At 32.7% G+C, this 15,012-nt stretch overlaps 2 protein-coding genes across 4 annotated transcripts; one reads left to right on the forward strand and one right to left on the reverse strand.

Annotated features, from left to right (window-relative positions):
• Positions 1-133: 133 nt before the first annotated feature.
• On the reverse strand, positions 134-4,922 carry LOC109799408 (paramyosin). The gene is made up of 5 exons (XM_020359959.3): positions 3,015-4,922; positions 2,843-2,919; positions 2,551-2,662; positions 2,238-2,354; positions 134-796 (listed from the first exon to the last, which is right to left on the reverse strand). Exons 1-5 carry the CDS (start codon positions 4,359-4,361, stop codon positions 443-445), a joined length of 2,007 nt encoding a protein of 668 aa, XP_020215548.1. The 5' UTR covers positions 4,362-4,922; the 3' UTR covers positions 134-442.
• Positions 4,923-9,144: 4,222 nt separating this feature from the next.
• On the forward strand, positions 9,145-14,199 carry LOC109799499 (E3 ubiquitin-protein ligase RGLG5). Of its 3 annotated transcripts, none has more exons than XM_020360070.3 (13): positions 9,145-9,390; positions 9,826-10,134; positions 11,238-11,322; positions 11,403-11,543; positions 11,640-11,753; positions 11,829-11,926; positions 12,561-12,640; positions 12,708-12,813; positions 12,906-13,033; positions 13,155-13,335; positions 13,476-13,532; positions 13,631-13,764; positions 13,847-14,199. In XM_020360070.3, exons 1-12 carry the CDS (start codon positions 9,379-9,381, stop codon positions 13,709-13,711), a joined length of 1,392 nt encoding a protein of 463 aa, XP_020215659.1. In that variant the 5' UTR covers positions 9,145-9,378; the 3' UTR covers positions 13,712-13,764; positions 13,847-14,199. The 3 variants fall into 3 exon arrangements, with proteins under 3 accessions (XP_020215659.1, XP_082925405.1, XP_082925404.1); XM_083069278.1 differs by lacking the exon at positions 9,145-9,390 and adding an exon at positions 9,426-9,633; XM_083069279.1 differs by lacking the exons at positions 9,145-9,390; positions 11,640-11,753 and adding an exon at positions 9,424-9,633.
• The last annotated feature ends 813 nt before the right edge of the window (positions 14,200-15,012 follow it).

Genomic DNA, 15,012 nt, shown 5'->3' on the forward strand with positions numbered 1-15,012 from the left:
GAACAATCATATCTAGACTTTTCCGTGAGTGTAAAATCAGAGTGTATTCGTTGATTGCTTTCATGAAATGATCGTACAAAACAAGCTAATTGCAATAAAAAGTTACTGAAGCCAGAAGCAGCTGCAACATGAATGCAGGAAAACAGCTCATCTGAAGTGAGAAAACCTCTAAAGTGAATAAGTGAAGATGCACTTTAGGTCAATTATAATTAAAGTGACTGGGGAACCTAGCCTACTTTGATTCAAGAGTGATCACACCCTCACTTGTATACTTCCAGAGACTTTTTCACTTTACAGGGGCCTAATGCTCTCAACCAATAACCACCATGGCTGCATTTTAAGAGATGGTGGAACGTGTTAATGCTATAAACTACAACTTTGTAACACAAATTTGAAGAAATCAACATAAATACACAAAAGAAAAGAAAAAGAAAAAGTCCAATTATAACAGGGGCTCGGAAAGTTCCATTTCGTTAGAAGCCTCCTGCTGTGTATCAGGTCGCTGCTGAAATCCAACGAAGTCCATGCCGAGCCACTGCCATGGCCAACACACATATCTAGGCCGGTTTCGGCTCCTTGAATCTTCCCTGTTCTCTAACTCTTCTAGCTGATGAGTAAGCTCCTCAACTCTATCTCTTAGTCTAGACGACCTCATGTCTGCTAACTTAAGAGACTTTTCTGCTGCATCTCTGGCTGCCATGGCAGCAGCTGCTGTCTCCTCTTTGAATTTTAGTTTCTTCTCTGATTCTAACATGGATTGCTTTGCCTCTTCAAGTTCCTGCTTAAGTGCTGACAACTGCAGATTTGATGACAGCAATTATGATTAGGAATATTCAATGAAAACACAGTAGTGAAGAAAAAAATACCACCAATAGGTGGCTTTCCATGATCTCAACATATTAACTTGCTGTAGTTACAACAATTAATTTTTCAGCGAGACCTTAATGCTACAGACTAGAGTGCAAAGAAAGTATCAGACAATGAATGCATGAAAGATATTTCTGGTAAAGGAATCCATGGAAACAAGATGTCACTAGTGGTAGATATAAAAGCGTTCCTGTACTTTAACCTAAAAAACTTGGGCCTGTTGGATTTGAGAAATCAGGAAACAAAGTGAAAATAAGACAACATTTTAATAATTACAATTCAAATAGAAAGTGTCATATCAAATCAAACAGCCCCTTAAGTTCTTGGGAATTGGTATAATTAATTCACTACACGGTAATAACACATTTATGGCCATGGGGTCTTGATTTTGGTTTTTGTTGTCCATGACCCCATTATTCTAAATAAAATTTTAAATTTAAGAACAAGGTAAGTGAGGGATAGCTCTTGGGTATCAGAGGCATTAAGTGCAGAAAGGAGAGACAATGGAGGAACAGAAGAATCTAGGGGACTTCCGCTCCAGCTACATCCTCATGAACTGTTCTTATTGGTCAGAAATTAGCTTGCCTATACTTATTTTATACACATAAGAACCTGATAACCCCCTAAAAACTCAACAGGTACCATTTACAATGGTTCTAACAGCCTGAACAACTAACGGTATTTGGTCACAACAAAGTAACAACTGCCGTTCACATGATCGGTTAAGCACTTTTCCTTGAGATTCCCATCAGTGAGCAACCCCCCTCACACACACAAAAACACATAGCACAGGGTTCTGAGGGAAGCTGTTAGATATAAAACCATTGGTTTGCTTCAACCCAAATAGCTTAAGTTTTTGAGATAGTTAATAACCAGTTGACCACTAGTAACCATTATTTGTTTCAAAGTTGAGGAAAATTGATTTTGATAAAATTAATGTCAAACTAATTATTATAATCAGAATGTGCATCCAAATTAATCCGGGTCATAAATTTACATTGGAACATGTGTTTTTCATTGGGAAGTGCTAGATTGATTTTTCAACAGCAAAACAACAAACTGGCTTTTTTCTTTGGGCAGTAACTGCAAATTTCAAACTCCTCAATTCACCACTACTGCATATTCAAAGTCGGACTTTGAAAAAATCATAAATTAAATATTAAATGTATTAAAATCTTTGGGCAGAACTTGTTTTCTTTTTGCAGTCACAACCTCCAAATATTTGGTATATCTACAAGTTTTACATTGATTGCTAACACAATTTACACAACCCTCCTCCTTTACACAGGCTTGGGATAAGGCTTTTGTTGTTGTTGTATCCTCCAAATATAGCACATTTGTCAACAACAAAATTGTAATAGATAGAATACCTGTGCCACAAATTCTTGTTCGACACCTGTGCCTGCAGCAGCTTCTTGCTCTGCTGCTACTTTCCATCTGTTAATTTCTTCTTCAGCAGCAGCAATGTCTGTCATTAACCCCTCAATCTACAATACAAACAGGCCAAGTTGATAGATACTTTGAGACAGAGAAGTATAAACAATCATATGTTCCTTAAAAATTACACACCTTAGGGAATCACAACAAATTCTAGGTTCTACAATATACAAACATAAGATCAAACTGTCCACAGTTAAGGCATTAAGATCAAAGTAAACTTAAATAAAACATAATTAAGCTTACATTTTCATTTGCCACTCTCTCCTTCTCTTCAAGTTCCTCTATCCGATGCATTCTATGGTCAAGCTCCTTGGCCTGAGCTTCTATATGCTGCTTAAGTAAGCTTAACTCTGCCCTTAATGGAGTGAAGCAATATGCAAAGAAGAAAAGTTATGATGTCAACACAACTAGACATTGCAAATAGACAAGTTCTTCAGCCAATAGTAATGAAGATTGAGGAGTATGATTTTCATTTATCAAAATTTAAACTAGACAAATAACAAAAATCTGTGCATTTGATTCTGATAATAAGTACCTTAATTCATCCACAGTATGCTGCAGCTCAATGATCTCAAGCTGAGATGCTTTAACTACATCCTCCAAAGCACCAGCCTGCACAAAGAATTCATCAAGGGTTCTTCAATATGCAAAATAAGATGAAAACTTCAAGTTTCATTAAAAACTGGAGAGAGAAACAAATGCTTAACCAATGAGTATATTTCATCTTCCTCTTCTTTCTCCGCTCTATCCGACTTCTCATTTGAATCCGCAACCTTTCCATCTCCAATAAGTTTACTAAATTTGAAATCTATCCCAGCCTCCCTCAACCCATTCTCTGCTGCTTGAAACAACTCACTCTTTCTAGAGGATGGATCGATTGCCATCCTCTTAGACAAGGCACTCCTAAGCAAGGAACCAATTTGATCCTTCTCTTTAACTAACCGATTCACCGTCTCATCTAAACTCTTGATCTCGTGATTCTTCTCCTCAACCACATCTTTTGCTTTCTGAACAACAACCTTAGTCAACTCATATATGGACTCCATACCAGCCAAAGAGGCACGTATATTCTCCTCAACGTCCGTTTCTTGCGGGACAAACAACGATTCAGACAGCTCCGAGGTGCCACCATCATCAAGTATCTTAACAACATTGCAAATCTGGTTATGAATTTTGGAAACAAAACTCAACTGATCAATCAACAAAGGCCTTTGAGCTTCCATCCGAGATTCCAACTTACTCAACTTGTCCTCGCACTCACCAACAAACTCCCTCAACTGCAAAGCCTCATTTTCCCCCTTACTCAAATTCTCCGAAACAACATTCAACTTCTGATCCCTAACAGCCAAATCCTTCTCCAAACCCTCAACTTCAGAAACCTTCTTCGCAACCTCATCCCTCAAGCCACTGATCGTGGCCTCAAGCTGAGAAACCTCAATAGCAATCTCGTAATTCCGCTGCTCCATCTGCTCTCTCGCCTCGTTCCTAGCCTTGACAGTCGCTTCATTCTGTTTCAAAAGCTCTTCCACAATCTCATTCGCGCGCTTGATGACGCCATAAGCCGCCGCCGCCATGCCGGTGTATTTCTGCGACCGCGGCAAGGGCAGCGCGTTGCCGGCGAAACTGCTGACCTTCGCCGAGATCTTCTCCATGCCGGTGACGAGCATGTGGCTCGAATTCCCAATCTCCGATCGCAGTGCGTCACGTTCCTTTGCCGTTTCTTCCAAATGCTTTGTCGTTTCTTCCAATCGCTTTGCCGTCTCCTCCTTCTCCCGAACAGCGTCGTCGCGCTGACGCCCGAAATCGTCGCGCTTCTTTATTGCCTCGTGTGCCAAAGCCTTCAACCGGTTGAACGAAACCTGCAATTCGGACTTGGCATTCTCCGCGGCAACGCGCGCTTGTCGCTCGCGATCGAGTTCTTCCATAACCTCCCGGAGTTTCTCAACGGAGACATCTTCCGGCGAGGGAGGTTTAGCGATCGGAGTGGGATCTCCGGCGTCGTCCTCGACGTCGCTGAGCACCGCATCAGCATCTAGGTCGCCGGCGCCGGCCATTCAATTTAATAACATATATTTAATTTGATATTATGTGATAAACCCTAGAAATTGGAGCGAAGCAACAATATAGGAGGAATAAGAAGTAGCACTAAGAACTCTAATCTAAGGTGATTATGTTGCTGGTGATTATTGATTGATGAAGAAACATCGCCACAACGTACCTACCAGTCAGCCTCTAAAGAATATAGGAATTTCAGATTGAGAATTCAGAATTTATCTTTATTTAGTTTTTGGAGTTACAATTCTTAAAATAAGAGTGTAAAATAAACCTGATTGATGAATTGTTTATTGGATGAATATATAAGTCAAGAAAATAAATAAATAAAGAAAGAAAGAAAGAAAAAAAAGGAAAGAAAGTTATATAAGGGAAGGGTAATTATTTGTTTAGGATTGGGGACGTAAAAATGGTAATGGTGGACGCGAGTCCAGAAGATTGGAGTGATGGTGGGTGAGTCTGAGGAAGGAAACTTCGTTTGCAAGAGATTGCGAGTGGCGACAGAGAAAGACTAGGAGAAGCGAAAAGGACCGTGCGTTGGGGGTGAGAGAGAGCGCTCCTTCACGTCACGGAACGCATAATAAATCACTAAAGAGAGACAAAATAGCCTTTATCAAGTTTTCTTTTTTATTATTGAGACTTCATTTTTACTCTTAATTTTTTTAAAATTTAAAAAATAAAAATTTTCTAATATCCTATCTAAAATTATAATAAAAGGAGGATATTTTATTCTGTAACAAAATTCATAATCTAATTTTTTATCTTTTATTTATTTTAAAGTCACCATCATTATTATTAAAGTTATTTAATTCTTACAGTTTTTTTTCTTCTTCTTCCAAGATACAATTTTTCTTTTCATATTTTTCTTTTTATTTATTTTCTCTGTTCTTAATCTTATTATTTATTTTGTTTTTGACTTTATCTCTATATTTATCTTATATTCATATTTTATTTATGTATTTTATTTTTTATGCAACATATAATCACACATATATGTTTGTATTAAATAATTTGTGTTTATTCTAAAAAATTTTTGAAAATTATACAATATTCCATTATATTAAATCGTATAAAATATTTTTTTTATAATTATTCATCGATTATCAATTAACAAAAGCAAGTATCATACAGTTTTTAAAATTTGTAATTTTATCTATATATTAAGAACTTTTAATTTAATAATTAAATCGTTAAAATTTAACTCACGTTATGAGTTATTGAGTCGAATAACTTAAGCAAAAGTTATTTTTGAAGTCATTTGATCCCTTCCTTCTATATAATAGAATAACAATTTTATGTTATTAAGCTTTTCTATATTATGTCATGTGTAAATATTTAAATAAGTAAAAAGAATTATTAACATTTACTTTTTTAGTTTTTTTTTATAACTTTATTTTAGTAAAATTTAGTACCAATTAGATGATATAGTAAATAGAAAAAAGTATTATAAATTAACTTTAAAAATGTCTCAAGTAATACATACTCAAATGTTCAAAGACAACCTACATTAATAATAAGTCAGGATTAAACTTTAGTTATATAACTACAAAATCAATTAATCACACTCTTTAAAAATTTATGCGTAATAATATATATATTTTTTATTTTACTATTTTGGTTGATATTATGTTGGCTAAATAAATACTTTTATATAAGTTTTATAATTTTGTACATATTAATTATTCAAATAAATTACTTGTCTCTAATGTAATTTTACATAAGTGATTTATCTTATTTATAGCAAAAATCCATGTTTAAAAAGAGAGAAATTTTTTGTTGGAAGTCAAATTATTATATATAACTACTTCACTTGTCTTATTTTTTCTATATATTTTCATAGTTTAATTTTTAAAATAATTAATTAAATAATACATTATTATCTGTGTTAGCTTGGTTTTGATTATTGGGTGAATAGAGTTATACAACTCATTTGTTTAACTTGATAGAGTATGTTACTTATATTATATATGATATTATGCATTATTTAATTAAATATTTTAATTGAAGATAAAATGATTAATTAAATGAATTTCATTTGTATCTAATATAAAATTTGCATCATTTTTTTCCTTTATATATACTTTCATCTTATTATTTTATTTCAATTTAATATAGAATTATTTAAACAAAACTTATTTTATAAGTAATCAAAAAAGAAAACGTACATACACACAAGTTATTTACTAGTTATATATATATATATATATATATATATATATATATATATATATATATATATATATAAAGAGAGAAAGAGAGGAGGGATCCGTTTACTTCACAAGTAAGTCTATCTAAATTTACTTCATTCAATAAATCATGTTTTACATCAAATTTTAACGATCCAACCGTTGAATTTAAAGTTCTTAATACATAGATCAAATCTGCAAATTTTTTAAAAAATTTTAAAATCATTTGATACTTCGTTTCATTAATTTAAATCAATGTATAAAATAATTTTATGATTATTCGTCGATTTGAATTAATGGAATGAAGTATCAAATGATTTTCAAATTTTAAAAAAATTGCAGACTTAATTTATGCATTCAGAATTTTAAAAACGGTTGAATCGTTGAAATTTGATATAGAACATGAGTTATTAAACTCTAAACCTAGACTTACTCCTTACTCTTAGAGTAAACGGATCCCTCCTTATATATATATATATGGTTGTCTATAAAACTTGTACAGTAATTATGAATAATTTAACCAAATAAAATTATTAATTTCATCTAATCATTTAAAATTAAATTTAAGATTATCAATTTTGTTTAACTTTAAAATAAATTATTCACGATATATAACTTGCCAAAATGTTGTTACATCTGCAAAAATTCGATTTTTCCTTGTCTTTTACTCCTTCTGTCGTCTTTACATATTATAACAAAAAATATTGTGAGACCAAAACAATATATAAGCATTTACATAAATATAAAGAATTTGATTCTAAAGGTAATTAATGTCAATGTGTTATTTTAAATTTATAATATAATTATAAGTTATTTAACGTTATAGTATATTTTTTTGGTAGGTTTCAGAGAGTATTTGTAAGTTTTTAATGATTATATTAAATTATTATAACATTATATTTAAAATATTATGTTTATAATGTTGTTTAGTTATGAGTTATGATATATGTTTAAATAATTTTAAATTATATTTGAAAGTTTTTTTTTGTTTTTTTAGTAATTTAATATTATGCTTAGATAATTCAAGAATTAATTTTTAATTTAATTATAGTAATGTTTAAATTATTATTTTTATTGATTTAACAATTAACACATAAGTAAAATATGGGTAGTGTGTGTAAGTATGAATATTTAAGTATTGTATTAGTATAGTAACACTTATGTGCTAGCATCTTGTCTTGGTCTTGACAAATGTTTCTTTGATGGGTTATACATTCTGTGTGAAGGGACTCCGTCTCCTATTATGAGACAAACGGTACTTCAACACTCAAGAAAGTATTTGATCAAAATAATAAATATTATTAAATAAAGAATTATCTAATCAATAATACCTACCATTTAACTCGGTTTGTATTTGTACTAATCTTAGTGAGCCTATGTGCCTTTTTGGGCCTCGTGCATAGTTATCAATTTGTTAATAGGAACTACTAGAAAGTTATGTTAGTGTAAGCATCTAATTACTCACTATTTTGTGCTAATTGATATGGGATAATAGTGGTTTGTTTGGATGATCTATATTTGACAGATACTAAACCCTAAACTCTAAAAACCATGCAATTCCTCATAAGCCAAATTGAATCAATTCCAATAGTAAATAATATAACCCAAAATTCCACAAATACAAAGTCTGTTTGCAAGTGTTAAACCAACATAGTATACTTATAACTATTGTAGTAATTATCCTATGTAGAATATTATCTTATAACTTTCTTAAATTTAAATTTATGTTAATTAAAATGTATTACTTTAATAATATTATTATTATTATGGTGTTTATATAATAATTAATAATAATTATTGATATAATAATTATTATTTAATTTTACTATCATATAAAAAATTTAGATTATATTAATAGTAATTTTAGAAAATTTATTTTAATTTTAAAAAAGTAAACGTTAGAAAAAATTTAATAGTGAAACAAACAATTTTTCAGAAAATTTATTTCAATTTTAAAAATATTATATATTATAAAAATTAAAAGTAAAAAAAAGGGGGGAACAGAGTAATTTTTTGTTTTAAAAAAGTCAAGAGAATAAATAGATTTTACTATTTTTTTAAATAAAATATTTACGAAAGTCATGTTATAATTAAATACAACTTTGATTTTTAAATTTTTAAAAAAAATATTTTAAAATTATAAATAGAGGAGTCGTATTTTGAAATACTTTAAGTTTGTGTATAAGAAATACAATTTATCCATTCTCAAATTTTAAAAAAAATTGCCCATTATTTTTTTCCTTAATAACATAGTTGATGTTGGTTTAGTTGACGAGATTTCTTGGAAGTTTAGGTCCTTTGGGACAGTGGGACTCGTCAACATGGTGACATTTCTTATCAGCGTGTAAATATTATTTACGCGATAACGCCGTGGTTACGGGGAAGGATCGAGGAAAAACACAAAGTGATTTCCACTTCCTATTGAATGAGTGAATGAATAAATAAATAATAAATAATCAAAAAGACGATTTGTTGTCTGAATTTGTTAATATCATCGCAAACTGACAAATATATTATAATTACTTAGTTGTCAGCAGAATATTCATTTACTTGTCGAATGGCAATGTAAACAAAGTTTCTAAATTAAAGTGTTAATTAATTTGCTCTGGTGTTTGGTTTTAAGGCTTTCACATATTATAATAATGTGTGGATAGGTGTTGACTTGACCTTGCTGGTTTCCTTCGAACAGGAGCTTTCTTAATTCATTGTCCTCTTCCTTCTATTTAGTTCCACTAGGAGAAGCTATTCTACTTGACGTGATTAGCGTGAAATATTAACATCCAGCGTGTTGTTAATTCTCTCACAATTCATTTGCAATTCTTCTGTGGAAACAATGCTTCTAGAGGTATGGAAAAAATGTTTCCTCTGAAACTCTCATTTTACTACCATTGTGGAATGGTGGCTGACATTTGATTCAGTCATCATTACTCCATTTTTCGGCGCCTCAGTTTATTTTTCTTGGTCTTCTCTTTCAAATTCCTTATTTAGACCTCGAAATTTCGCCAACCAAACTTGGGGTGATGCTTCGTTAAGTTTTATGAGTTTCCCAGAATTTGTAATTTGCACAATTTTATCGCGGGTCAAAGTTGTAAGGTTTTTAATAGATTATAACAGATTTGATATAATCTGTTATATAGAAAGGGATAACAACCATATTTCAAATTTAAATAACAGATTATATCCAATCTATTCTTATTCAGTGTTCTAGTTTGGTTCATCCGTGAACATATAAATGTATGTTCTCAACTTAATTTAACAATTAACAAGTTTGCAATTGCAGCTGGAGACTTGGACTGCTTTGGTGGTTTTGTTTCTCCTTGTGTTGATTCTGAAGGAGTCGATCATGGGAGGTAAGAGTTCAAAAGGGTCTGATAGGAGGCATGTTTCATCGTATGGATCTGCTGGTTCTTCATCTTCATGGGATAACTATGAATACCCTCGGTCATCACAAGCATACCCACAACAAAATCCATATAACACACCTCTTCACCACCCTGCAACGGCTCCATTCCACGATTATTCACGGCCAAAAAGGAGGTTGGATAGGAGATATTCCAGAATAGCTGATGATTACCATTCACTGGATGAGGTAATTTTATCGCTGCTTATGTTGAGCTGTTGTGATTTGTTTATGAATTATATGAGCATTTTTTTTTCATCGGTTTTGGTTTGGTTTGTTTACATCATTGACTTTTGTGTTTAGTAAGAAAGGGGGATAGGGACCTTGTGGTTAGGGAAATTGACTTCAATGTGAATGGCATCGATGGAAAAAGTTCAAGTCTCATCTCAGCAGTCAGCACAAACGGGAGGAAAAGAAAGGAAATCAGTTTTGTTCTTTCTGATATCAGACTTCAAATTTCTGCCTGTGATGGCCCACGTTGATAATCGAAATATTTAGGCTCATAAATAGGGTTCATTGTAACAAGAAACTCTGAAGTACGTCTTTTTGTTGAATGTTTTTTCCCTACAGCAAAAGGGTGTCAGAATCACTATCAGAGCTAGACCACCAAAAGGATCTTGTTTGGGGACCATGTTCAAGAAAGAAAAAATGTATATAAAATACTGAATTTTGAAAAAAAATAAAATTGGCGAGACCCTTGCTTAGTACTTACATTTTTACTATGAGTAATAGTGTAAAAACTTTATACCCTTTTCTTTACAAGACCTTTATGCTTCAGCGGATTTTGAAACTTGGCATGACCTTTAAATTCAAGCCATTGAATATAGAAGTGGCTTAAGAAAAGCTGCTATGTGAAAAGACTACTATTTCTTATTTTTATTGTTCTTCCTGATCATGTATGCATGAATCAGCAGAGCATCCCATAATTCACCTTATATTATTGGTAGCAGTATAGATGCTATCAATGTTTGCTTTGGGCACACATGGTTAAGACAAAATTTTGTCAGTAGCCAGTACATTTCCCGGAGCAAACTGGTCCAAGTGTGCAACAAGGTTGGTTTTAGAAAATATTTAGAGGAAGCTTACTGCTAGCTTGTCTTATCTTACTTTTTTCTTTTATTCTATTTAAATATCCATAACAAGATGTAACGAGTACTAGGGTAGCCTTATTCAAATTATAGATCGATCAAGATTGTTAATCTTATTGCTTGTTTCACCCCTAAATTACCATTCTCACAGTTACAACTTACGACTCATTAAAATACCTTATTTAATGAAATACCTGGGCACAGGTTACCACTGCTCTTTCACATGCTGGCCTGGAATCTTCTAATCTCATTGTTGGCATTGATTTTACAAAGAGCAACGAGTGGACAGGTTTTATCTTACTCACATATTGATGCTTGGATTTCTTGTAAGTTGTGGTACTAAATTTGCATAATTCACTTTGAAACCAGGGAAGAGGTCATTCAACCGAAAAAGTTTACATCATATAGGAAGCGATCATAATCCTTATGAACAAGCAATCTCAATTATTGGGAAAACTATAAGTGCTTTTGACGAGGACAACTTGATTCCTTGTTTTGGATTTGGAGATGGTAATTCCAGATATAAATCTTCGTGCCTTTCAAATTGTTATGTTTCCAAATTGCCAACTTGATTGTGTTTCTTTCTTGTCTTTTTTCCCCTGTCAGCATCAACACATGATCAAGATGTCTTTAGTTTCCATTCTGATGAAAGGTTCTGCAATGGATTTGAGGAAGTTTTATTAAGATATAGAGATATTGTTCCTAGCCTGCGTCTGGCAGGTGTTGCTTTCACCAATGATCTTAGATAGCATTTTTGAATTAGGCTCAGCATAACTCATTGCATTTATGTGACAGGACCCACTTCATTTGCCCCTATTATTGAGATGGCCATGACTATAGTTGAGCAAAGTGGCGGCCAGTATCATGTCTTGCTAATAATTGCTGATGGACAGGTACTTTTAATACATTAGTTCTTACCATTGAAAAGAACATTTTTTTTAACTAGTTTAAATATGCACCAGTTATCAATTGTTTCATTGGCAGTTATCACGCTAACTTTGAGAATATGACTCTAAAGTATCATAGGTTAAAAAAAAATACTAAAATGATTTAGTAGTTTCATGACAGCTATTTTTTGTTTGGCTTCTGTTGTTGTAGATAATTATAATATCTACCTTTGACAAGTAAACATCTAGGCATTGATATCTGCAGAATACAGTATTTTGCTACAATTAATTGGTTAATTACATGAATACAGCTGAACTAAAGATGAACTTGAATAGACAGTCCTGTGGTGACACGCATCATTCAACAAACAGTTATACCTAGGAGGCTTTAGAAAAGTGGATTTCCTTATTTATTTATCAATTTGTGCTGAACCTTTAATAAATATATTGTTGGTGTTTGGAGCTTCAAGCAATTTCATTTGTCACAACAAAAATTATCTAGCATGGTCAATGTTCATTTGGTACGAAATGCCCTAAGTTTGTCAAGCTTCAATAAATGATTAATCTTTTACTGTAGGTATTCCTTTTTATGCTTCGATGTATAAGATCTAAAAAATGGATACTTAAAATTTTGCCACAGGTGACTAGGAGCGTTGACACAGAACATGGCCAGTTAAGTCCACAGGAAAAGAAGACAATTGATGCAATTGTAAAAGCCAGGTAAATTTTGTTGTTTTCTTTCCTCTGCAATGCCGCCCTACATTCTTATACTCCTTTATAATTGCAGCGAGTATCCACTTTCAATAGTTTTGGTCGGGGTTGGAGATGGACCGTGGGATATGATGAGGGAATTTGATGATAACATTCCAGCTCGAGCATTTGACAATTTTCAGGTTTGGTTTAATTCACTTGGCCATATTGACTTGCCACATTTACAATTCCTATTATGCTGAAATGTGAATATTTTATTTTCTGCTGCGTGTAGTTTGTGAATTTCACCGAAATTATGTCAAGGAGTATACATTCAAGCAGAAAGGAGACAGAGTTTGCTCTAGCAGCTTTGATGGAGATACCTTCTCAATATAAGGCAACCATAGATCTTGGCATATTGGGGTAATAAATGAATATTATATATAGAAAAACCTGGTACTTATAGTTATAGCCTATTATAGAAGTTCTTATAAGGTAATAAGTAATAACTAAATTTGCATCATGTCTTCATCGATGAATGTAGTGCACGGAATGGACATTCACCAGACAGGGTTCCTCTACCTCCACCTCATTATGAGAGGGCTTCTGCTAGCAGCAGCACAACATCTTTTCGTTCAAACAGTTTTCAGCAGAGTACACGTACATATTCTGTCAACGATGATGTTAACGCAGAATCATCTTCAATTGGCTTATATGATAACAAGGTATTTAGACCATTATTTTCAACTTAAGATGTGACTTTTAGTTTCATATAACTCTGAGGCATGACATGATCATCATGAATCATGATTTATGATGTTTCAACAAGTCAACAATGGTTTACATATGACACGGTTGACTGCAGATTTGTCCTATTTGTCTTACTAATGGGAAGGATATGGCCTTTGGTTGCGGGCATCAGGTAACGTGTTTATTTATATGCTACCCATTCATCTTTAATCTAAGACTGGGACATTATATTAACTTTTCTTCCCATTGCTATATCCTCAAACGTGGCAGACTTGTTGCGACTGTGGAGAAACCCTCGAATCATGTCCCATTTGCCGAAGCACAATCAATACCAGAATAAAGCTTTACTAGTTAACCTTGCTTCAGACCTGCTTTCAGTGGCAATTGCATGCATGCAGAAGAAGGTTATATACGTTTGACAATGTCATAAATTGAGTGCCTAATTGATCCAATAAATCAAAAACTAACTTGATACATCATATGCAGGGTAGCAAAGAGAGGAGCATGGTTGCCTGAATCATGATAGATACGTTTTTTGCCTCGTATTGTACACAAAACTGCATTTCGCAATTTTGAACAAAGTTAAATCATTATGCCAGGGTAGGAAGAATTGTGAATGCACGTTGCCTCACTGTACATATGAAGCTTGTGCATCTCGTAGGTTTCATGTTTTGAGTAAGCTGCTTGAAAAAAAAATTCTTAGGATTTTTTTAAGTATATATACTGTTTTAGTTTTCTCTTCATGTACAATGATACATGTATTGGTTGTACTGGAGCATGAGAAACTAAACCTGCGTATTTTGATTAGATTTTATATGGTTAGTAATGCTTTTAGTTTACCCTTTCGCACTTCTAATTTCGTGTTAAGTGTTTCTTTTTTCTTATTAATCTAATTTCCTTGTCAATTTCTTAACTTTTTTATTAGTTTGTTTATTGTAAATATATACTTTCCCATCAAGGGACTCATTTTTGTCTATTCATTATCGAATTATTTTGAATTTTTAAAATTTCAAACACCAACCAAAGAAAAGTCAGGAAGAAAGAGGCGCAATCGTGCAAAGACGAGCACAAAATAAGATTGTAGTAAGCAATAGCCACAGGTACCAAAATAAGAAGCAATAGCCACAGGTACCAAAATAAGAAGCAATAGCCAGTTTTTTCCACTGCCTTGCATTGTAAGTGTTAATGTGTTCACCGCAATTCAAGTCTGAACTTTGTCTTATTTCCTTTTTTGGTCGAAGAGGAACTATATATAGAGTGCACGCACGATACAAATTAATTTGCCATCTTCTGAAAGAATGTTGCCTAAGGTTGCGTGATATCACCTACCTAATTATTACTTAACACCACGTTTAAGTTCAAGTGTTTATTTAACTTCAAACTAGCAAACTGGATGGAGTCACGGTACGTCTACACTACAACGCGTAATGCATTATGGATAATCATAAACACATTCATTTGTTTTCCATCTCACTTTCACACGTTTTCTTTATATTTGTTTTTTCTTTATCATTACATCACTTATCACTTTTTCTTAAATATTTTTGCTATTTTTCTTTTCCTTTACCTGAATCTATCTCACCAAAATGAAATTGGATGTTAATCTTTTTCCATGCATTTATGATGCTAATTAATGCAATACTATACGTAGG

The sequence above is a fragment of the Cajanus cajan genome, chromosome 2 (genome assembly GCF_000230855.2).
Source record: "Cajanus cajan strain Asha chromosome 2, NIPB_CcT2T_4, whole genome shotgun sequence".
Lineage (NCBI taxonomy): Eukaryota > Viridiplantae > Streptophyta > Magnoliopsida > Fabales > Fabaceae > Cajanus > Cajanus cajan.